Here is a 24,079-nt window from a genome sequence, read left to right as displayed (position 1 = left end):
GGACAGGAAGGCCTGGAGGAACGTGGTCCATGGGGTCGCGATGGATCAGACATGACTTTGCATCTAACAACAACAACAAGTCTACTGAGAAGAAGGACTAGGGGGTGACATGTTAACAGTGTTCCAATATTTGAGGAGCTGTCCCAGAGAAGAGAGGGTCAACCTATTCTCCAAAGCACCTGAAGGATGAACAAGAAGCCATAGACGGAAACATATCAAGGAGAGAAGCAACCTAGGAGAAATTTCCTAACAGTGAGAACTGTTTGGAAAGGACTTGCCTTCAGAAGTTGTGGATGCTCCAACACTGGAAGTTTTTAAGAAGAGATTGGACAACCCAGTTGTCCGGAAGGTACAGGATCTCCTGCTTGAGCAGAGGTTAGACTAGAAGACCTCCAAAGTCCCTTCCAAGTCTGTTCTTCTCCTTCTTCTCCATGACAGGTAAGACCACGATGGTTTGCCACTCAGGAGAGACCCTTCTGGATGGTAATGAAGTCCCTTCTTTGCTGGTTGCTTTTCCCCCATGCAAAAGCCTTCCTAGTCCTGGACTTCCATGAGTCACGCTCAAGAATGAAAACCTTCTCTATGTGCGATGCATCTGTTTGTCACTTGTCAAAAAAGCGACATCAATGAAGGCAGTAGATGGAGGCTTCTCTGCCTGCAGGCAGAGCCCCAAACCTCATAATTATCTCTTGTTGGCTGCTAAACTTTAGAACGTTACATAAGCATCTTGATGGAAGGCTGGCATGCTACAGAAAGTGCATACTCGGGTGATGCCATTTTTGGCATTACGGGCGATGTTCGGCCTGCCAAACTTTTTTTTTAACCCAAGGAGTCTTCGTGAACCCAATGACTGAATTCAGATCTGCATCCAATTCTAACACCCTTCCGCAATCTTAAATGTGTTACACCCCTTGCCATCATCCAGAAATATGAATTCCAACCCTCCAGATCTAAACTCTACACAACACAACAACCTTCCATTCAAACTCAGCTCAACTCCTGCTAATCTTAACGGACACATTCATGCAGGGTTTTTAAAAATTTTTTTATTATTATTATTATCTTCTACATTGATTTGACTTCCCTGCCTAGTTTCCGAGCCAAGGATTTAGTGGTGGTCTCTTATTCAACTACCAATCCTGCTAACTTTTCAAAAATCAGAATAAGTCAGTTAAGCGCTGCCATCTAAACTGGGCAAGAATAACAGAATAACAGAGTTGGAAGGGATCTTAGAGGTCTTCTAGTCCAACCCCTCTGCCTGTTCTGACCTGATACAGTAAAAGCACACAGTGAGTCCCAAAAACCCTCTTTTTATTTCAACGGCTGTGAATTCTGCTCATTCACAGCTTCAATCTCTTCCATCACAGATGAGTCCCAAATAGTTGTAAAGGGTCTGACAGAAGTCTGCCACAGTTCTTCTGATAAGACTGATAAACACCCACCTTTATCTCCCTTGACCCGCTGCCAAGACCTAATTGGCAATTAACTTTGCAAGGCCACACGGAACACAGAGTCAACACGGAGCTGCAATCTTGAAACTAGCCAACACAAACAACAGTTGCTTCCTGCAAAAGCCCACATGTCTTTGCTCCTCCTTTATGTCATGGGAGGGGCCAATCATCTCCAAGCCCTACTCCCGAGTCAACCTTTTTGTCTTAACTGTTTTTGCCTTCTGGCAGCTCTGCGCATGCGCACGCTGGGAACAGGCTCTCCCTGTTCCTCTGCCTCGCTGATGTGCGACTCTGGAGGCTCTGAAGTCAGCACATAACTCCCAGATGGCCCTGGCCCCATCTCTGCCTCTGACGCAGAGCCCTCGTCCGAGCCTTCCCCAGACTCCAGGACTGGCCCATGTTCCTCCCCAGCCTTCTCACTGTCCGACTCTGCTGCCAGCTCCGCAGGACCACAACATTGCCTAAGCAGGAAACCCTACACCACTTCAGACAAATGGTTATCCAACCTCTTCTTAAAAACTTCCAATGGTGGAGCATTCAGAACTTCTGGAGGCAAGTTGTTCCACTGATGAATTGTTCTGACAGTCTGGAAATTTCTCCTTGGTTCTAGGTTGCTTCTCTCCTTACTTTCCATCCATTGCTTCTTGACCTGCCCTCAGGTGCTTTGGAGAATAGCTTGACTGCCTCTTTTTTGTGGCAGCCCCTGAGATATTGGGACACTGCTATCATATCTCCCCTAGTCCTTCTTTCCATTAAACTAGACATACCCAATTCCAGCAACAATTCTTTATATGTTTCAGCCTCCAGTTCCCTAATCCTCTTTGTTGCTCTTCTCTGCACTCTTTCTAGAGCCTCCACATCTTTTTTACATTGTGTTGACCAAAACTGGATGCAGGATTCCAAGTATGGCCTTACCAAGGCCTTATAAAGTGGTATTAACACTTCACGTGATCTTGATTTGTGTTAATTAAAGTGTGAATTAAAGAACGACATTCTTTAAAGAATTAAAGTATGAATCTGGGGGGGGGGGAATTAAAAAAATGATATGTAAAGAACATTAAGAAAAGAATCTGTAGAGTGATTCCAGAGGCTTTCGTAAACAAACAACAATGGAGGCTTTGAGATCCGACACCCCCCCCACACACACACCGAGTGGTATCTACCTACCCAGAAAAATGGACAAAGGTTCCCTTACAATAGGAGAGAATATCCTCACAGGCTACAACGGGAAGCAAAGAGAAACTTGGTGCCTTCTTCTTTCCTTCCCTTGTGGTAAATAGTCAGAGGACTCCAGAAGCTGTTGTGAAACCAACCAGCTTTCTGTGTTCCAAATTTGCTGTGAATCCAATGGGTTGGATTGAATTTCCGAGCAAGGTTTCTAAATCCAAGTTTGTTGAGCAAGCCATCATGGAGAGGTCTGGAGATGACACAAGCCAGAGAGAGCCACGTCTCTCCATCAAGAGAAGTCACAAATGTATAAATCGACATTTTTAGTACACTGTGAGTTCAACCAATCAAAGCCCAGCCTGTCTTCTGCTAATTGGTAGAACTTCAATACTGCAGGGACCAGTATTGGTTTTCTATGGTCCTCTGGAATGGGAGAGAATGAGGGATGCATATTCCTACAGCCAGTTTGGTCTTAGTGGTTAAGATGCTGGCCTAGAAATCAGGAGACTGTGAGTTCTAGTTTCCACCTTGGGCAGGAAGGCCATCTGGGCTTTATGGGGAGGAATGACTTTGGGCCAATCACCAGGAGATGGTAAGTTCTAGTCCCACCTTAGGCATGAAAGCCAATTGGGTAACTTTGGGCCAATTACCAGGAGACTGGGAGTTCTAGTCCTGCCTTAAGCATGAAAAACAGTTGTGTAACTTTGGGCTAATCACCAGGAAATGGTGAGTTCTAGTCCCAATTTAGGCATGGAAAGCTGGCTAGGTGACTTGGCCAATCACCAGGAGACAGTAAATTCTAGCCCCAATTTAGGTAGGAAAGCTATCTGGGTGATTTTGGGCTAATCACCAGGAGATGGTAAATTCTAGTCCCACCTTAAGCATGGAAGCTAATTGGGTGACTTTGGGCCAATTACCAGGAGACTGGGAGTTCTAGTCCTGCCTTAAGCATGAAAAACAGTTGTGTAACTTTGGGCTAATCACCAGGAGATGGTGAGTTCTAGTCCCATTTTAGGCATGAAAGCTGGCTAGGTGACTATGGGCCAATCACCAGGAGATGGTAAGTTCTAGTCCCACCTTAGGCATGAAAGCCAATTGGGTGACTTTGGCCCAGTCCCTCCCTCTCTCAGCCCAGCCCACCTCACAGGATTGTCATTGTGGGGAAAATAGGAAGGAGCAATTAGGTATATTCAATTCCCTTGAGTTACTTAAAAAGTAACCAAGATGAGATTTTTTTTAAAAAAAACACCTAATAAATAACTAAAATCAATGAAGCAGTCGGTCCTCTCCCCATGTCCCAAACATTCCAAAATGGAACAAACCAGTATTTTTCCGGTCTTGAAAGCCACCAGGCCAAGGGGCTAATTAAACCAACAATCAAGGTTGCTAACAGAGGCAGAGTTACAAGGCCCTAAAGAGCCACAGAGCAAAATTTAAAAAAAATAATAATTCAACAAGGCTGTCCTTTTTTGTGACGCTTGGCCCCTTGCTGCTGGGGGCTTGGTGGGGGGGGTGGAAGTATCCGCTTCGCTCTCCCCTCAACCGGGGTAGCCTCAGCCCAGCAGAGCCCCCGCCCCCCACTCCCCACCTCCCATGTAAGGCGATCCAGGTTATCCAGCTCAAAGATTGCGCCCATAGAGACCCCCGACTCTCAAAGAAAAATAAAATAAAAAGCCCATTTCCAAGACAGCCTCTGCCGTCAGCTGCCCATCATCCATTTTCCTCGGTGGGAAAAGACCCACCAAGGAATGAAATGAATTCAAACGACTCTGCCACCAGTCCCAGGTTCGTTTCCTTCCAGAACACAAAGGACAAGCAAAAAAGATTGGCACGCTCGGTTGGGGTTTTTATTTGACCAGCCCGGCCGAAGGAGACACTCAGGATTTGGCGCAGGTGTCTTAATCCCAACCTATCCTCCTGCGGGGAGACAAGAGCTCCCATCTCTCCACTATTATTTTTGGGGTGGGGGGGAGGCACGTGGGGAGCAGCCCACCTTCCTCTTTGTCTTTGCCAGTCCCCGTGTGTGGCTCAACATTGGCAGGCAAATTACGCAAACCCCCCTGTGTTGCAACCGGCTGGGGATGATGGGAGCTAGAAAGGGAAGGATGGGTCTAATGGCCTGAGTGGGGGGTGGGAAGGGAAAGGAAGGGAAGGGGGAAGCCTTCCTCGTCTCTCCCCTCACCCCGCACCCCCCCACCCCAAGGGCGATCAATGGCTGAGAGCTGGCCCGGTTCTGGCCCGGTTCCGTTTCCCATCAGCTTGCAATCTCCCTTTGGGCCCAAACCAAGACCGAGCCGTGCTTGGTCCGGCTTCGTCCCTTCTCCTCCCCGCCCCTCCCTCCGGAAGCCAAACCTGCCTTCCAGGCCCGAGCAGCCCCTTCCCACGCCCCGCCGGACCCTTCCCCACCCCCCCAAACCAGCCCCGAGGCTGGGTGTGGATGGGGGAGGCATCCCCTTCCACACCCCGCGGTCCTGCATCGCGCCCTTCCCTCCCTAAACCCCCCACCCCATAAAAAAGGCACCCAAATCCAGCCGGGCTGCTCCGCTGTAGCCCACCGCCCCGCTTTTCTCCGCAGGAAGCCGCAGCTGCAGCCGTTCCTCCCTCCCTCCTTCTGCTTCCCTTCCCTTTCCCTGCCCCGCGTCGCTCCGGAGCCGCTCCGGAGCCGCACAAGGGGCGGCAGCAGCAGCAGCAACTCCGGCCGGACCCCTCCAATCCAGTCCCCTCCGCCCAGCATCCCTGCTTCCTTTGCCTCGGCCGGCCCCTGCAGCAAGGCAGCCCCGGCGCGCCCCCTCGGCCAGCCAGGGCCGGAGCAGCTCCTCGGGGACGAGCAGGGGCTAAGAGAAGAGACCCCCGGGACCCCCCCCCCACGCCCACCCCTCCCCAGCCTGCCTGCTCCCCGCACTCACCACCTGGCGCGCGAGCTCCGTGGCCGCCATGGCCCCCCCCCCGGCCTCCTCCTCTTCCTCCTCCTCCTCTTCCTCTTTTTTTTCCTTCCTCTTCTTCTTCTTCTTCTTCCTCCTCCTCTTTTTCTTCTTCTTCCTCCTCTTCCTCCTCCTCCTCCTTTTCTTCTTCTTCTTCTTCCTCCTCTTCTTCTTTCTCCTTCTGCTCTTTTTCTTCTTTCTCTTCTTCCTCCTCCTCCTCCTCTTTTTTTTTCTTCTTCTTTTTCTTCCTCCTCCTCTTCCTCCTCCTCAGCCCCGGTAAGAGCAGCAGCAGCAGCAGCAGCCGACGAGAGCTCCGCCACCTCCGGCTGGCTCAGCCCCGACGCGCCGAGGGGAGCCTGGCAAAGGCGGGGCGGGGAGCTGGCAGGACGCGGCCACTGCGGCAGGAGGGGGGGAGCCGAGCGGGGCGTGGATACGGCGCGGAGACCCCCCCCCCGCGCCCACCTCCCACCAACCCCGCTCCCAAGCCCCGCGGACCGCTGCTCCCCCCTCTTCTTCCTCCTCCTCCTCCTCCTCCTCCGCTGGCTGGCTCTTCACCTCCTCTCCCCTCCCCTCCCCCCCCCGTGGGGGCGGGAATGGGCTGGCCGGCTCTTTCTCTCCCCACCCCCCACCCCCCACCCTCCACGCTTGCTTCTGGCGCCCCCTCTCCCCGCCCGCGGTGGTGCAGGCCAAGCAGGCAGGAATCCACCCGGCTGCGCTGCGAAGCACCGACCTTGGGTGCTTTGGGGGTGGGGGAGGGGAGGGGGGAGGTCCAGGGGAGGGGAGGGGACCCCCAGGGGATGGAGTGGGGTCCTGGCGCGCCCCTGCGCCGGCTGGCTTCCTCCGAGGGGTCTCCCCAGCCCTACAAGCCCCCCCCCCGGATCTCAACTGCCCCCCCCCATACCCACTGACCCGCGTTTCGGTCACCCAGAGGTAGGAACGGTGCGGTCCTGACTCGGGACTCAAACCCTCGCGGTGGCTGGCTTTCTATCAATCGGATCCGGCAGAGAAAGGCTGGACCGCAAATCGGTGCTGAAACGGGCAGTTCCTTCCAGCGAAAAGTCTGTAGAGATTCTCCATCCTCCAGGTCGTCACGGTTGTCCCAAAAGGTGCTGTTTTTTGTTTTTTTTCCAGGAGGCAACTGGACTTTCTTGGTTTTTCTGTGAAGACGTTTCGCTTCTCCATCCAAGAAGCTTCTTCAGTTCTGACTGTATGGTGGGGAAATGGAAGGATTTATCTTCCTTGCAGGCAGCTGGTCCTTTGCATCCTTTTAGAGGGTCGTTGAGGGCACTTGGAGGTTTCTTTGTGTCCTCAGGGTCACCTGAGTGGCGCTTCTGGTTCCTGTAGCCTGAATTTTTTTTTTCCTCTGGAAATCCAGTCCTACTCCCACCCCCATTCCAAGGGTCTTCACCCCAAATTGTATAGATAAAACTCTGTAGAGATTCTCAGTCATCCAGGTTGTCCCAAAGGTGCTATTTCAGGAAGCAATTGGACTTCGTTTTTTTTTTTTTGCTTTGAAGACGTTTCGCTTCTCCTCCAAGAAGCTTCTTCAGCTCTGACTGGATGGTGGGAGACACAGCTGGTCATTTGCATTGTTTTTGAGGGTCCCTGACCCTGAAGACACACACAGATAAACCTCCAAGTGCTTCGATGACCTTCTAAAAGGATACAAATGACCATCTGTCTGCAAGGAATATAAATCCTTCCATCCCCCACCATCCAGTCAGAGTTGAAGAAGCTTCTTGGAGGAGAAGCGAAACGTATTTCCCTATTTTTCTACTTGCATTTTTTTTTTTTTTTACGTGCTTTTGAACTGCTAGGTTAGCAGGAGCTGGGACAAAGTCACGGGAGCTCACTCCGTTACGCGGCGCTAGGGATTCGAACCGCCGAACTGCCGACCTTTCGATCGACAAGCTCGGCATCTTAGCCACTGAGCCACCGTGTCCCTTTGGTGACGTGGTGGCTCAGTGGCTGAACCCAGCTGAGATTCACACCGTAGGTTTAGCCCAGGGGTGGGTTCCACTTACCTTTACTACCAGTTTGCCACGGGAGTGCGCGCTTCTGCACATGTGCAGATTGTCAGTGATGATGTCAGGGCGGGTGGGCGGAGCTTCCCGCCGCCATTACTACCGGTTCGCAAGAACCGGACTGAGCCGGGAGCAACCCACCACTGGTTTAGACCAAACTGACCAAACCAAATGATTTTTAGGAGAACCCAGCTGGTGCGTTTGTGTGAAAGAGAAACAAAATAGCCCGTGTGAGAAGTTGTTTGGTGTTTGTTTTTTTAGAAAAACATTTTTTTAAAAAAAAAATAATAATTTATTCTTCCTTTTGTTTCTCATTTATGAGAAGCAACACCGTGGCTATTTTTAATGGACTGTGAATACCAATCTAGCTATAGAGCCACTGGGAGGCTTCCAGCATCTTTTTCACACCTGTCCGCTCTCATCATCTCTCTTATTTTCATCAGTCCCTCAGCCTGGAGATGCTTGTTTTTTGTTTTTTTAATTTGATTTATATGCCGCCCTTCTCCGAAGACTCAGGGCGGCTTACAATGTGCTCAGCAATAGCCTTCATCCTTTTGTATACTTTATACAAAGTCAGCTTATTGCCCCCACAAACTGGGTCCTCAATTTACCTGCCTTAGAAAGGATGGAAGGCTGAGTCAACCTTGAGCCTTGGCGAGATTCGAACCCTGCAGTAATTGCAGGCAGCTGGTCTTAATAACCAGCTTAATAACAGGGTGCCTTAAACCCCTGTACTATCAAGGCTCTCTTGTGTTCCTTACAAGAGCCCAAAACCTTGGATTTATGTTAACACGGCATTTAAGAAGCAACCGCAAACGCCTGGTTTCGAGGGAGTTGATGCATATTCAAAATTGCAATCGCTTTCGGTTCGGAGGACGCCTCGCGCCCTCGGCGTTGTTAAAAGAGCTGTGAGCAAGATGGGCTGTGGGTGTGGAAGCTGGGAGAGCGTGCCTGATTGTTCGTGGTACATTTTGACTAAAAGTGTGTGCAGACCCACCAGTCATTGCTTAGCTGGGGCCCGGTATTGAGACGGACTTTTTCCTGTGGGGTCCTTAGTGCTCTCTGAGCTTGGTTTCTTGACCCAACTAGGTAACGTCATCAGTGGTAGAAGGGAGATGGGTTTGTGGGGGGGGGAGGAGGAGGAGAGGAGGAGGAGGAAGAAGAGGAGGAAGAGGAGGAGGAGGAAGAAGAGGAGGAAGAGGAAGAGGAGGAAGAGGAAGAGGAGGAAGAGGAAGAGGAGGAGGAGGAAGAAGAGGAGGAGGAGGAGGAAGAGGAGGAAAAAGAAGAGGAAGAGGAGGAAGAAGAGGAGGAGGAGGAGGAAGGAGGAGGAGGAGGAAGAGGAGGAAGAGGAGGAGGAGGAGGAGGAAGGAAGGAAGGAAGGAGAAGGGGAAGGAAGGAAGGAGAAGGGGAAGGAAGGAAGGGAGGGGAAGGGGAAGGAAGGAAGGAAGAAGGGGAAGGAAGGAAGGAGGAAAGGAGAAGGGGAAGAAAGGAGAAAGAAGGAAGGAAGGGAAAGGGAGGGAGGGAGGAGAAGGAGGAAAAGAAGAACTACTACTACTACTACTACTACTATTACTACTACTACTACTACTACAGGGTTAGTCCTTGGTGCTCTCTGAGCTTCCTTGTTTTCTTGCAGATGTTTCATTACCCAACTAAATAACATCATCAGTGCTAGAAGGGAGTGTGTAGAAGAGGAGGAGGGGACGGGAAGAGAAGGAGAGGAAGGAGAAGGAAGAGCAGGAGGAGAAGGCCTGTGGGATCCTTGGTGCTCTCTGAGCTTGGTTTTTTTCCTTTCAGACATCTCATTACCCAACTAGGTAACATCATCAGTGCTACAGAAGAGACTTGGGGTTTGCTGTCTGTTTATACATAAGTGGCTTGCCCTGTTAGTTTCTCTTCTCTTCTCTTCTCTTCTCTTCTCTTCTCTTCTCTTCTCTTCTCTTCTCTTCTCTTCTCTTCTCTTCTCTTCTCCTCTCTCTCTCTCTCTTTCTCTCTCTCTTTCTCTCTCTTTCTCTCTCTCTCTTTGGCACTGGTTTCATTTCGAGCAGCCACAGCAGCTCTTCGAATGCAGCTCTGAGGTTGCTTTTGGAGACCTACAAGCATTAATTGTGCACCCATCTGTGGAGTGGAATGAGGACGCCAGCAGAAGAGATGCAACTCTCCCTCTTTTCCATCCATCGGGTGTGTTTGTCAAATATTTTTTCATGCCTTTTCTCTTCTTTTTTTTTTTTTTAACTTTAATTTATATGCCGCCCTTCTCCGGAGACTCAGGGAGGCTTACAATGCGTTAAGCAATAGCCTTCATCCTTTTGTATATTTTTACAAAGTCAGCTTATTGCCACCACAAACTGGGTCCTCATTTCACCTACCTTAGAAAGGATGGAAGGCTGAGTCAACCTTGAGCCTGGTGAGATTCGAACTTGCAGTAATTGCAAGCAGCAGATGTTAATAACAGTGATTTAGTCCACTGTACTACAGGCTCTGTTTTCCCGTGTTTTCACCACGGGAAATCTTGTTTCTTTCGTGAACGGGCTCAGCCGCTAGAGAGCACTGTGGATGGAGCCGAGCGAAACACAGACAGTTCAGCCTCCTCCTCATCTTTACTTTGTGTGTACACACACATTGTCTGGTTCACAACTCAGGCACTGCGTTGCGCTGGTGAAACCTGCGGTTCCTTGTGGCTTAGTGCAATGTGTGAATCCAGTCGAACGTGGCTTATTCTACCCTTCCAAGAGTAAAGGAACCACGAAATGAGCATCTTCTCGGCATAAAAGCATTCTGGAAAAAGAGGGGGGGCAGTTGTTTTTATTTTTCTCTTTCACCCCTCCCTCTCCAATTAGTATTTTTTTTTTCAGCCTGGAGAATTTATTCCCGTGAAGCCCAGAAGCTGTGGCTAATGATTAACTAATTATAAATTTCAGGGGAAATGACTCCGTTCCTTGTAATTATCCGGAAATGTATTCTGGGAAGCCTATATGAAAGTGACAGATGGAGGAAATATATATCTACACACACACACACACACACACACACACACACACACACACACACACACACAGAGTCTTTGAGGATGTGAATTGGTGCGTGAGAAGACTTGGCTGCAGAAAAGCAAAATTCCAGATGAATACCACTTCTGCCTCGCCTTACGACCGCAGTGGAGCCCAACATTTCTGTTGCTAAGCGAGACGTCGGCTAAGTTAACGCATTGTAAGCCGCCCTGAGTCTTCGGAGAAGGGCGGCATATAAATCAATTTTTTTTAAAAAAGTGAGTTTTGCCTCATTTTACGACCTTTCTCGTCCTCGTTGCTAAGCGAACCGCTAACGTTGACTTTGCTTATCATAAATTTGCAAAAAGGGTTTGACACTGCGACAGTCATAAATATGAGCCAGTTGAAATTTGATTACGTGACACTGCAACGGTTGTAAGTGTGAAAAAAAGTCACAACCCACTTTTTTTCAGTGCCGTGGTACCTTTGAACGGTCACTAAATGAACTGTCGTAAGGCGAGGATTATCTCTACATCATTCCTGCCATCCTCAAGGCCGTAATGTTATTTCTGTCATATTCTCCTAAACAACAGATCTTTAGATTGTACAAAGGAGGTGACATCTGAGAGAGGGAGAGAGAGAGAGAGAAGAGAGAGAGAGGGAGAGACAGAGACAGAAAGACAGACAGAGACAGAGAGACAGAGACAGAGACAGAAGTGAGTGAAAGAGACAGAGAGACAGAGACAGAGAGAGAGAGACAGAAAAACAGAGAGAGAGACAGAGAGAGAGAGACAGAAAAACAGAGACAGAGAGACAGACAGAGACAGAGAAGTGAGTGAAAGAGACAGAGAGACAGAGACAGAGAGAGAGAGACAGAAAAACAGAGAGAGAGACAGAGAGAGAGAGACAGAAAAACAGAGACAGAGAGACAGACAGAGACAGAGAAGTGAGTGAAAGAGACAGAGAGACAGAGAGAGAGAGACAGAAAAACAGAGAGACAGAGACAGAGAAGTGAGTGAAAGAGACAGAGAGACAGAGACAGAGAGAGAGAGACAGAGAGAGAGAGAGAGAGACAGAAAAAGAGAGAGACAGAGAGACAGAGAAGTGAGTGAAAGAGACAGAGACAGAGAGAGAGAGAGAGAGAGACAGAAAAACAGAAAGAGAGACAGAGACAGAGACAGAGAGAGAGAAGTGAGAGAGGGACAGAGACACAGAGACAGAGAACTTTTCCTGCCCAACATCCTTTTCCTACCAATATCAAGATACCTCCAAAGACTGGTGCGGTGGCCTAGAGGTGGAGCTCTGGCCTCACAATCAGGAGGCTGTTAGTTCAATCCTAGGTAAAGGCAGATATTTCTCTCTCTGGGCACCCTGAGAATAGATCTGCTGAACAAAACTCCTTCCTCCTTCCTTCCCCTTCTCCTTCTTTCCTTCCTCCCCCCTCCTCCTCCTCTTTCCCTCCCCTCTTTTCTTATTATTTTCCCTTTTCTTTGAATGTTGATATTTTATATAGAATAAAAACACTTGACAAAGAAATTATAGTAACAATAGATCCATATTATTGCCCCGAAAAGCTTGGACCCAGTCCCACGAGAGTCCCACTCCAGTAGAAAAAGTAATTTTAGCCACTCTATATCAATGCCTCTTATTTTTTTTCAAGGACAATTTGCTCACCTTGCCGACAGGTGGAACCAAGGAGCAGCTCCCAAAGCTCCTTCACCTGCCTGACTCGAGTCCCCCCCCCACCCAAAGCCAATTTTGGTTGGCTCGGGATTTTCCATGGGCTGCCAAGCCCACCTTGTAGTATCCATCCTCCTCCCACTCACAGCTCCGAAGTCCATTTAATGTCTCCCCATTTAGTCAATCCAAATGAGAAGACTGCCAGAGGGGGGAAGGAGGCTTCCCACCTGTGCAAGCTGCTTACCTGGAAGGGGGGGGGCTCGCCAAGCTTGGGTAGAGGGTCTTCTGAACAGAGGGGGGGGGGAAGAGGGGTCTCAGTCACGCCCATCAACCTGAGTCTTTCACCAGCCTTTCCTTGGCAACGGAGGAGGGGGCTGCTTTTCTTTTCTCGCAGGGGAGTGGGGGGGGAGAGAGAAATGGGTGGGTTGAGGAATTGGGTGGGTGGGCTCCCTTGTCTCTTCCCAAGAAGGCGTTCGCGCAACCTCACGCCAGGCGGCGGGCTGAAGCACCTCGGGGAGAGCAAAGATTGGGGCGCGGGCTCTTTTCTTCCTTTTCTTCTTTTTTTTTCTTCCTTTCTTCGCCCCCTCCCTCCCTTCCTTCCTTTTTTTTCTTTTGGCTCCCTTCCAAAGCAGGGCAAAAGAGAGAGAGAGCAAACTTTGCACCGGGAGGTTGGCTCAAGAAGACGCGGAAGCGAGAGGAGACCCGGCTCCAAACGGGGAAAAAATAGATCTGGGGCGGCTTACTTCGGATTCACTCCAGCTGCTCCGGATTTGCAAGGCTGGCCGGAGTAAGCAAGCTCCAGACCGGGTAGAAACCGGGGTAGAGGGACCCTCCCTCCCACCCATCCACCCCTCTCCACAAACCGGAGTAACAGCCCCCTTCCCTATCCACCTTGGAGAGAAAAGAGGCGAAACGCGCGCGATCCCCTGCTTAGGAAGGCGCGCAAGGGCCCCGTTCCGGGTTCTTTTGCGCGCGATCCTGGGATTTACGATCCAGAAAGGGAGGGGGGAAGGAAGGAGTGATCCTAAACCCAGCGAGGAGGAAAAACTTTGAGACAGAAGAAGGCATTGTCATTCGGATCAAGACGAAGGTGAGTTCAGAAGGTGTTTTTTTTTTTTTTTTTTACCCGGATAGGTAACCACTTTCTCCTTGCGCGCAATCACCACCGGTCTGGTGGTGGTTTGGGCATTGTGGTTTATTCTGAGCATCGAGGAGTTGGGTAGAAGTCGGTAGGGTCGAGCTAGGAATGGAGCCAGCCCGCAGCCAGCAGCTTGCTTGCTTGCTTCCCAGGCCCACAATCAGGATTTTGTGGGGAACAGCCTACCTCGCAGGGTCGTTTTGGCATTGACTGGAACTGTCTCAGGAGCTGTTGGGAAGAAAAAAAAACTTGGATAGCCCAGGTTGGTCATGGGCAGCCTATCCATCCTGCACCCATGTATTGATTGATTGATTGATTGATTGATTGATTGATTGGTTCGATTTATATGCCGCCCTTCTCCGGAGACTCAGGGCAGCTTACAATGCGTTAAGCAATAGCCTTCATACTTTTGTATATACCTGCTTAGTAGGGCTTTCGCCCCCCCCCCAAGCGGTGTTCTTTTTTTATACAAAGTCAGCTTATTGCCCCCACAATCCGGGTCCTCATTTTACCTACCTCGAAAGGATGGAAGGCTGAGTCAACCTTGAGCCTGGTGAGATTTGAACTCGCAGTCATTGAAGGCAGCTGGTGCTACTTAACAGCACTTTAGTCTGCTGCGCCACCAAGGCTCTTTTGTAAGGTGGAGGAAATATTTATTTTTTTTTAATCATGGGGGGGAAAAAAGTAAATGTTAATTGTGGTTAATAATGATATGTTTATTAAGATCACGAGTATGATTATGGTTATGGTTGGGTTTTTTTAAACACAAAATTAATCATGTCCAGACAATACGCTGTTCAGATAGACATGGATTTTTTTTTATGTTTTTAAAAGAAAAATGTACCAATAATATATATATATTCCAAAAAAAAAAAGAAGAATAAATGTCAGTGGGACAGGTGGTCATTCCCAGGTCAACCTATCTGCCCCTTTTTATTTATTTATTTATTTATAAATTTGATTTATATGCCGGAGACTCAGGGCGGCTTATAATGCGTTAAGCAATAGCCTTCATGCTTTTGTATATTTTATACAAAGTCAGCTTATTGCCCCCACAAACTGGGTCCTCATTTAACCTACCTTAGAAAGGATGGAAGGCTGAGTCAACCTTGAGCCTTGGCGAGATTCGAACCCTGCAGTAATTGCAGGCAGCTGGTCTTAATAACCAGCTTAATAACAGGGTGCCTTAAACCCCTGTACTACCAAGGCTCTCTTGTGTTCCTTACCTTGAGCCTGGTAAGATTCGAACCTGCAGAAATTGCACCGCCTGTCTTACCAAAAGGTAACTCTGGCCGGCTTACAATATTGAAATAAAAAAAGAAAAGATAAAATTTTACAAAAACTATGGGCAATAGGAAGTAAATACCCTGTTTCCCCTAAAATAAGACATCCCCTGATAATAAGCTCAATTGGGCTTCGCAATAAGGCCAATCACTTATTTCAGGGTTCAAAAAAATATAAGGTCTTATTTTCAGGAAAACACGCATAATAATATTAAAAAGACATATTCCGTTTAAGAGCTTGAGATTTTAAAATGCCTTCTCTCTTGCTGCCCCTACCTGTGCACCAAGGGAGTAAGCAAGGTGCAATAAAATAAAATAAAATGAGCACATTGTAAGCCGCCCTGAGTCTTCGGAGAAGGGTGGCATATAAATCAAATTAAAAAAAAATAAAATAAATAATAATAAAATAAAATAAAATAAAATAAAATAAAATAATAAAATAAAATAAAATAAAATAAAATAAAATAAAATAAAATAAAATAATAAAATAAACCCCCTCCTCAAATCAAAAGCCCCCAGAGTCGCTTTGGGTAGCGAGATGGTCAGCATATACACTGAATCCATTAAATAAATGAACGCCTTTGTCATTTGTGAATAGAATTTTTTTTAAAAAAAAAATCTACATTGTTTGCTTGGCGGCGGCTGCTCCCTTAGACCAGGTGTGTCTGACCTTGGCAACTTTAAGACTTGTGGACTTCAACTCCCAGAATTCCCCAGGCAAGTCATTCTGGGAGCTGAAGTCCACAGGTCTTAAAGATTGCCAAGGTTGGATGGCCGCGCTTTACAACTTCACAGGAATGGTGCCGCTATTTGTTTATTTGGAGCAATAAAGAAGCTTGCTCGGTTTCTGTTTTGCAACCGCAAAGAAATAACAAAATCTAAGCTGACGGGGTGTGTCCCCAGGTAAAGGAGGAATCGGGAAAACTGGCTCGCTTTCGCCCTGGATTATCCTGGAATCTGTTAGGTAAAGGGGAAAAAAATGGGGTGGAATTTATTGTATTTCTAGGAACAGCTTCCCTCCGGCTTTTTCTTTTTCTCTTTCCCTTGAAACATCTGTTGGTGTGGTATTATTAGATGAAAGGAAGCAGAGCCCCAAAATATCCCGTTTTATACCGCTTGGGCGCAGTGGTGGGTTTTGAATTTTTTTACTACTGGTTCTGTGGGCGTGGCTTGGTGGGTGTGGCATGGCATGGCTTGGTGGGCGTGGCTTGGTGGGCATGGCAGGAGAAGGATACTGTAAAATCTCCATTCCCACCCCACTCCAGGGGAAGGATACTGTAAAATCTCCATTCCCACCCCATTCCAGGGGAAGGATACTGTAAAATCTCCATTCCCACCCCATTTCAGGGGAAGGATACTGTAAAATCTCCATTCCCACCCTACTCCAGGGGAAGGTTACTGTAAAATCTCCATTCCCACCGTACTCCAGGGGAAGGATACTGTAAAATCTCCATTCCCAGCCCATTCCAGGGGAAGGATACTGCAAAATCCCCATTTCCTCCCAATCAGCTGGGACTTGGGAGGAGGCAGAGAATAGATGGGGGGCGGGGCCAGTCAGAATTTTTACTACCGGTTCTCTGAACCACTCAAAATTTCCGCTACCGGTTCTCCACAACTGGTCAGAACCTGCTGAAACCCATCTCTGGTCTGGGTGGGAGGAGGGACGAGCAAGAGTCAGGGATGATGGTTTCAGGAGTGTTATTTAAAACCTGCCTGGCAGAAGGAGCAGTGTCCAAAGAATCAAAATAAGTTTCCGCACCAGTGTTAAGTCTAGACTTATATACGGGGGGGGGGGGGGCTTCAAAAATTTTAGCAAGGGGTTCACTGCCTGGTTGCTGGATGGGCGTGGCCATGATGGGCGTGGCCTAGTCTGCTTCCTGCACCATGGTGGGCTGGGGGCATTTTTGCCCTCCCCGGGCTCCAAAGGCTTTTCTTGAGCCTCCGGGAGAGCAAAAACAGCCTCCTCAGGCTCTGGAGGCCCCCTGGCCTTCCCAAACTTCCGGTAGGCCCGTTTTTCGCCCTCCCCGAGCCTCCGCGCACGCCCTACACTTACCTGCATCCAAAACGGGTCGTGTGGGGACTCCTGGGAGGGGCAGTGGGGTGGGCGGGGCCAGCCAGGAGTGGGATTTGGGGGTTCTCCAAACTGCACAGAATCTTAGCTAGAGGTTCTCCCGAACCCACAGCAGTCCACCCCTGCTTATACACCGCTTCACAGTGCTTTACAGCCCTCTCTAAGCGGTTTACAGAGTCAGCATCTTGCCCCACCCCCAAACCATCTGGGTCCTCATTTTACCGACCTCAGAAGGACAGAAGGCTGAGTCAACTTGTCAGGATTGAACTCCTGGCGGTCGGCAGAGTCAGCCTGCAATACTGCATTCTAACCATTGGGAAAGAAGGAAGGAAGAAAGGGAGGGAGGGAGTAGAGGCGGGAGAGAGGGAGGAGGGAGTGAGAAAAGAAGGAAGGAAGGAGAGGGGGAGGGAGGGAGGGAGGGAAGAAGATAGCAATAGCCCTTAGACATATATACCTCTTCACAGTGCTTTACAGCCCTCTCTAAGTGAATTACAAAGTCAGCCTCTTGCCCCCAACAATCTAATGCACTTAACCTGGTCCCTGAATTTTTTTAAAAATTTTAAAATTTTTTTAAAATTGTTATTTTTATATGCCGCCCTTCTCCAGAGACTCAGGGCGGCTTACAATGCGTTAAGCAATAGCCTTCATACTTTTATATATTTTATAGAAAGTCAGCTTATTGCCCCCACAATCCGGGTCCTCATTTTACCCACCTTAGAAAGGATGGAAGGCTGAGTCGACCTTGAGCCTGGTGAGATTTGAACTCGCAGTAATTGCAGGCAGCTGGATGTTAAATGCTGCCTTAGTAGGAATGAATGAATGAATGAGTTTTCTGGATTCAGACCATAATGAATAATAAACTTTCTCAAATGGTCTGCATTTCAACTACATGCTAAGCTTCATACGAGCACGCCAGCCCAACCAAGATTAAAAGTAACGGTGGTTAACATGGGAGGGACTTGCTACAGCTTTAAGGTTTAACTGATCTTAGCAAGCAGATATATACCGACCTTGTTGTTTTTTGAACTATTAAAATATTAGAGAGGTGGAGCCCTTTAAGATGAAGGGGTCTCAAAGTTGCCTATCCATGGCTGTTCTTCTAAGTGTGTTTTGGGGTTATTTTTGGAAAATGAATTGATGCGTAAGGAAAAAGAGAAGGTTGCAAATAGAAGGTTGTTTTGTTCTTGTGTGATATATATATATATATTTGCTTGCCTCGGAAGACATGTTAGTGAAAGCTTCAGTTGGCTTAAAAGAGAAGTCCAGAGCATTGATCAACCATGAAGGCTCTTTTGAGTTTCTTCAAAACTTTGGAGAGAAGAGAAGAAAAATATTTGCAGCTCAGAGCTGAACGGTGGGGTCCTTGATGCTCTCTGAGCTTGTAGAAGCATCAAGGACTGTACTTTGAAGCTCAGAGAACACCAAGCACCCCAATTTGGAAGGGCTGCAAATGGACACCTTCTCAGTAGAGTGTTGCTACTCATGGTCTCTTTCTCAGGGAGTGATCAGTTCCTCTTACTAAGTGTTGATGGCCCATGTTGGTTCCCTCTTTCTATGCAGGCAACGTTGAGGAGCAAGAAAAGACCTTCCTCACTTCCTCTTCTGAGCAGGAAAACGATGACTTCAAGAAGCAGCTGCACACAACAGTGACCAAGACTTCAGGATAGAGGTGGGGAAAGTACCGGAACTTTGAGGAGATGCAAGACCCTGAAGGAAGGGACGTGATGGAGAAGCAAAAGGAGAGGAACCAGAAAGAAGGAGGAGGAGGAGGAGGAGGAGGAGGAGGAGGAGGAGGAGGAGGAGGAGGAGGAGGAGGAGGAGGAGGAGGAGGAGGAGGAGAGAGGCCCATCCTGCCAAGCAACCTCCAGGAACAAAGACAAGTTTCTGATGGCACCCATTCCCCTCGTCCTATCAGCCGGGCTGAATCCTTGAGCCTTCTCCGGGGTCAACCGACCAACAGGAGCTGGGTGAAGAGGAATTCGGCAAAGTGGGTGGCCGAAATGAACCCATCCCGCCTTTCCATATCTTGGAGTAGCACCAGGAGGAAAGGGTTGAAGGAGCTTCTCCTGCAGAGCAGTCAAGCCAGCCCCACCTGGCTTACACCTTCCCTCAAAGAGTCCATCTCGATGGAGACCCAACGGGTAGAGGATCTGTTCTTGGAGGCGAATTCTGAAGAGTTGTGCTTAGCTCTGGACCCCTTGGAACACGAATGGATGTTGACGGTGGCCCAAGGGGACGCCGAAAGCATCATCAACCTCTTAGCCAAGGAGCCCAGCCTGCTTTCCAGGAGAGATTTTGTGACTGGTTTTACTGTCCTCCACTGGTTGGCCAAACACGGCCGTCACGAAGATTTGATCCGGGTGATGTCTTTTGCAGAGAGGAACAGCTATCCAACCAACGTCAACGTACTCACGGCCAGTGGGAGACTGACCCCTCTCCACTTGGCTGCTCTTCAGGGCCACGCGATGACCATCAAGATCCTAGTAGGAGCCTTCGGGGCCAACACCAGCCTCAGGGATCACAATGGCCGCAAAGCTTGGCAGTACCTCCACGCCGACGCTCCCAGAGAGTTGAAGGAACTCCTGGGAGCAACGGAAGAAGACTTGGCCGTCCCAGGAGCAGGGAACACCAACAATAACTGCGCTCCTTCAAGATGGGGTTGGATCGGGGTCTTTAGGACGGAATACCAAATTCCTGAGGCTGCAAGGGTGGGCCAGAGGAACAGTCCCATGGGTTCTTATTTCAGAAACATCTTCAGGCAAGCAGTTGCATACTTCCAAGATCATTAGTGGTCTCCTGGACGGTTAAGAACGGTTTGATTTCTTGGCTTGGATTGATCTTCGTAGCCCTTAGAGAAACGGCAGTTAAGAAGGCAGAGGGAAGTGATAAGGTGTTTTATCTCCCGCGTTTTAGCAAATCTCAGGATAGGAATTTTTTTTTTTTGGCTCAAGGAAGTGGATACAGGGAAGAAGTAGGAATGAAACTGGGGGGGATGTCCTTTGCATTTCATCTCTAAAGGGTTGTGGGTGAATGTATGATGTTAAAAAGAACTTGAAATTCTGCCTCTGGAAAAAATGTCTCACCTTAGCCCCCGAGAATGCAGGACGTCACGTTATACAAAGATATGCGCATATCTTTGCATAACGTATTCGGATTATGCTAAGCCGAAGGACCAGCAAAGAACTATCTTATGTTGAGGGTGGACGGCCTCACCTTTGGCCACTGGGAAAAAAAACCCTCTAAATCAGCTTGCTTCTGACAGCTCAACAATACAATTTGGCAGACAACTGGCTTTTTAAAATCAGAGGTGAAATGCTTAAAGGAAGCAGAATGTAATACCGGCTGCCTGCTCTTTTGGCAGAATGGGGTGGAAAAGATTCAGAAATAATATTTTAAACAGTACAATTAAAAGATGCACAGTGGTAGATGCAGGCTTTTCGTATTGACTCACCAGTACCAAACGTACAATAACCCGGTTAAAATTGGAATAAAATATAGGATCTTATATTAATAATATATTAAGAACCTATGCTTTAGTCCGATTTTAACCGGGTTATTGTAGGTTTGGTCCTGATGAGTCAAAACGAAATGCCTGCATCTACCGCTGTTCGTCTTTTAATTGTACTGCTTGTTTAAATTATTAAAGGGGACTAATTGTTTTAGAAATAATATTTTCAAAATCGGATTTTGTCAGTCTTATCCAGCAGTGTCATTCAGGGCTGAGCTAACATCAGCCGTGCATTTTTATTTACGAGGAATACCAAATGCTTGGCTTCGTCTGCACAGATTTGGCGTTTTAAGAGAAGAAGATAAGAGTTGGAATGCTCTGCAAAGGCATATCTTTTCTGTGCGTTTCGAAAGAACATAAGGAAGTGCACTTCAGTTAGACCAAGCCCTTCCTGTTAATGTTGCAATCTTTGCAAAAAAAAAAAAAAAATCTCAGCAGCAAGCCTCAAATGAAGGGGATCTCCAAATTTGGCAATTTGAAGACTTGTGTGGACTTCAACTCCCAGAATTCCCCAGCCAGCATGACTGGCTGGGGAATTCTGGAAGTTGAAATCCACAAGTCTTAAAACCTACCAAGATTGGACACCTCTGCTCTAGGATATTGTTTGATAGTCGCCTTGTTTGATCAGTAAAAAAAAATATTTTTTTTTGTCTACCTGGTTTAATTTGTCATTCCTGCTCCTCCTGATCAAAAGAAACCAAGAATAGAACAGAAATCTTAAATTATAATCTGCAGGATCTCCAGTTTGAAAGAGTTCAGGCAAAAATGTACAGATAATTCTCCGCTTTGGACCAAAATTGGCACCAGAAATTCCCTCGCTAAATGAGGCGGATATTAAGTGAGTCTCGCCTGATTTTACTCCTCTTTTTTTTTTTGGTCATGGTTGTTAAGCAAATTGCTGTGGCTGTTAAATGAATCACGGGGTCCTTAAATGAATCCAGCTTCCCTCATTGACTTTGCTTGTCAGAAGTGTGTGATCCCAAGATATCGCAACCATAATTGTGAGCCGGTTGCGACATTCCAAAATCAGGTGCGTTCTTCCCACGTGACCGTCGGGAGAAGCTGCTACCGTTGTAAATGCGAGGACTGGTCCTCATAGCGCAATTGTAACTTCAAGCAGTCGCTAAATGAATGGTCCTAAATCAAGAACTACCTATAACATGATCTGGAAAGAAAAAACACTTTTACCCAACACTGACTTACTCAGGATTTTAAAGTCTTCCCAGAAAGCTAAATAGATTAGATTTGGTTTATATTTGGACGAGAGATGCTAGGATTTCCTGAGACTTTAAGCTAAATTGTGAGATTAAAAAAAAACCCCAAAAAACCAGCCACCGCCCCAAAATCTACTTGGTCTACTTTTGAACATTGTATGATATTCTACGAAGCCATCAGCAGTAGGATTGTTGTTGTTGTTAATTGCGAAGTTGTGTCCGACCAAGTTCCTCCAGGCCTTCCTGTCCTCTACCATCTTCTGGAGTCCATTTAATCTCATGCCGACTGCTTCAGTGACTCCATCCAGCCACCTCGTTCTCTGTCGTCCCCTTCTTCTTTTGCCCTCAATCGTTCCCAGCATTAGGCTCTTCTCCAGGGAGTCCTTCCTTCTCATTAGGTGGCCAAAGGATTTGAGTTTCCTCTTCAGGATCTGGCCTTCTAAAGAGCAGTCAGGGTTGATCTCCTCTAGGACTGACCGGTTGGATCGCCTTGCAGTCCAAGGGACTCGCAGGAGTCTTCTCCAGCACCAGAGTTCAAAGGCCTCCATTCTTTGGCGCTCAGCCTTCCTTATGGTCCAACTTTCACAGCCATCCATTGCAACTGGGAAAACCATCGCCTTGACTATATGCACTTTTGTTGGCAGGGTGATGTCTCTGCTTTTTAGTATGCTGTCTAGATTTGCCATAGCTTTCCTTCCCAGGAGCAAGCGTCTTTTAATTTCTTGGCTGCAGTCCCCATCTACGCTGATCTTTTCATAGCAGGTCATTTTCAGCTACGCAGGATCAGATCTTACAAATTGAAGGCAAATCTTATGTGTCCCAGGATAATGTTGCAGGATCCAATTTGGGTTGGTCACACGGGACCACAGGTTTGGTTTTCCAAGCTTTTGGACTCGTGCTGGAACCCATCATCCTTGGAGAACTTCTCTCTCACTGGAATGTCTCTCTCTCTCTCTCAAAAAGCTCGGAAGGCTCAGACCGGTTTGCCTGAACCGGTAGCGGAAATTCCCCCCCCCCCCGGCTCTATGCTGTTCTATTTAGGCACGTTTTTGAGGTCAGGTGGATGCGCAGAAGGCATGCGCGAGAGCAAAGCACATGTGTGGATGGCCGCGTGTGAACGAAGCGTACACACGCACTCACATTTGCGAACCGGTAGGGGAAGTAAGTGACTACCACCCCTGATCAGGGATCTTGTTCATATTTATAATGGAGATCCACCAGATCCCCGTGATCTAGACTGGTGGCCAAAACCACACTCCACAGCAATGGGTAGTCACCTCCTTTACAGTCGCCAAGAAAACTACCCAGAGCAGGAGCTGAGCTCACCTCAAAGGAGAACTTACCTTCACCTGTTTTCGGGGTCTAGAATTGTGAGAGCTTCAGGGATATTCTGTTTTAAATAAAGGATGTTTCAACACAAATGTGGAGAGTGTCGTTTTTGTTTTACACTTGTGTGAACGGGCCACCTCTTGATGGGCAGGGACAGTCTTTAAACCTTGTAACAGCGATGAGAATCCGGATTCATGTATGCCCCGCCCCGAACTGGGTGAATCGAGAAAGCTTTGGAGAAGCTAATTATGAGTTGTACCAAGAGAACCATGTTGGTACTGCATGGTTGGAAGAGGATTGGGGGACAATTGGGGGTGAAATCCAGCAGGTTCTGGAGAACCGTTAGCGGAAATTTTGAGCAGTTCAGAGAACCGGCAAATGCCACCTCTGGCTGGCCCCAGGAGTGGGGTGGGAATGGTGATTTTGCAATATCCTTCCCCCAGTAGTGGGGTGGGAATGGAGACTTTGCAATATCCTTCCCCCAGGAGTGGGGAGGGAATGGGGATTTTGCAGTATCCTTCCTCTGCCACGCCCACCGAGCCACACCACGCCCACAGAACCGGTAGTAAAAAAAAAATTGGATTTCACCACTGGGGACAATGAAGGGCTCACCCCTGTGCTATGGGGATCAAGGCAGGCAGACTCAAATCTTGGGAGTTTGTTGATATCGTTGGCACTGGCACTTTGAGGAACCACAAGGTTCATAACCGGAAAGAGGGGGCATATCTTCAGGAAATAGGCGGGCAGAAGAAAAAAAAAACAATTTTTGAGCGTCATCTGATGTTTGCAAAGCCTGGTTGATTGTGAGGGCTGCCGTCTCTCTCTTGAAGCAGAAAGGGTTCCAAGAAGGAATTCGGAAATAATAAAAAAAGGAAGGGGGCTACACAGTCTTCAACCCCACTAAGATAATAGATTCGTGAGGCTGGACTGTGTCTGCCTCATCGTGGAATCTTCAAGCAGTCCGTCGTTTGCCCAAGCAACTTCGCCATTCTGGCAAGGATTCAAGCTTTTAACTCAGTCTTCATAGACCAGCTCACGTCATTCCCATCTCTTGTTCACCCCAGGATTGTATCAGAATACAGATACCTTATCCAGAAATGATGAATGATCTTTCAGTGCCTTGATCTAGATCAGGGGTCTCCAACCTTGGCAACTTTAAGCCTGGCGGACTTCAATTCCCAGAATTCCCCAGTCAGCAAAGTTGCCATGATTGGAGACCCCTTATCTAGAGCAGGGATCGGCAACCTTAAAGCACTCAAAAAGAGCCATTCGGACCTGTTTCCTACAGAAAAGAAAACACCGGGAG

General features: G+C 48.1%; 2 protein-coding genes across 5 annotated transcripts in view; one reads left to right on the top strand and one right to left on the bottom strand.

The window, feature by feature from the left end:
- Positions 1-6,139, bottom strand: part of SEPTIN6 (septin 6) — a 47,707-nt gene extending 41,568 nt beyond the window's left edge. For 2 of the 3 annotated variants that reach the window (XM_087877708.1, XM_087877709.1), the window contains exon 1: positions 5,525-6,098. In XM_087877708.1, the coding sequence (XP_087733834.1) occupies positions 5,525-5,554 (30 nt within the window). In that variant the 5' untranslated portion in view covers positions 5,555-6,098. Of the gene's footprint in view, positions 1-5,524 lie in introns of all 3 variants that reach the window. The other variant, XM_087877710.1, reaches the window with a different exon arrangement.
- A 300-nt stretch (positions 6,140-6,439) lies between these two features.
- Positions 6,440-22,865, top strand: SOWAHD (sosondowah ankyrin repeat domain family member D). 2 transcript variants are annotated; one of them, XM_087877686.1, is made up of 2 exons: positions 6,440-6,645; positions 18,283-22,865. In XM_087877686.1, the coding sequence occupies exon 2, from the start codon at positions 18,420-18,422 to the stop codon at positions 19,509-19,511; it is 1,092 nt and encodes a 363-aa protein (XP_087733812.1). In that variant the 5' UTR covers positions 6,440-6,645; positions 18,283-18,419; the 3' UTR covers positions 19,512-22,865. The 2 variants fall into 2 exon arrangements, with proteins under 2 accessions (XP_087733812.1, XP_087733811.1); XM_087877685.1 differs by lacking the exon at positions 6,440-6,645 and adding an exon at positions 12,676-13,320.
- The last annotated feature ends 1,214 nt before the right edge of the window (positions 22,866-24,079 follow it).

Source organism: Pantherophis guttatus, chromosome 12 (assembly GCF_059756535.1).
Source record: "Pantherophis guttatus breed Tessera chromosome 12, ASM5975653v1, whole genome shotgun sequence".
Classification (NCBI taxonomy): domain Eukaryota; kingdom Metazoa; phylum Chordata; class Lepidosauria; order Squamata; family Colubridae; genus Pantherophis; species Pantherophis guttatus.
Note: the sequence above shows the minus strand (reverse complement) of the source record. Positions and strands in the feature narration are given on the sequence as shown.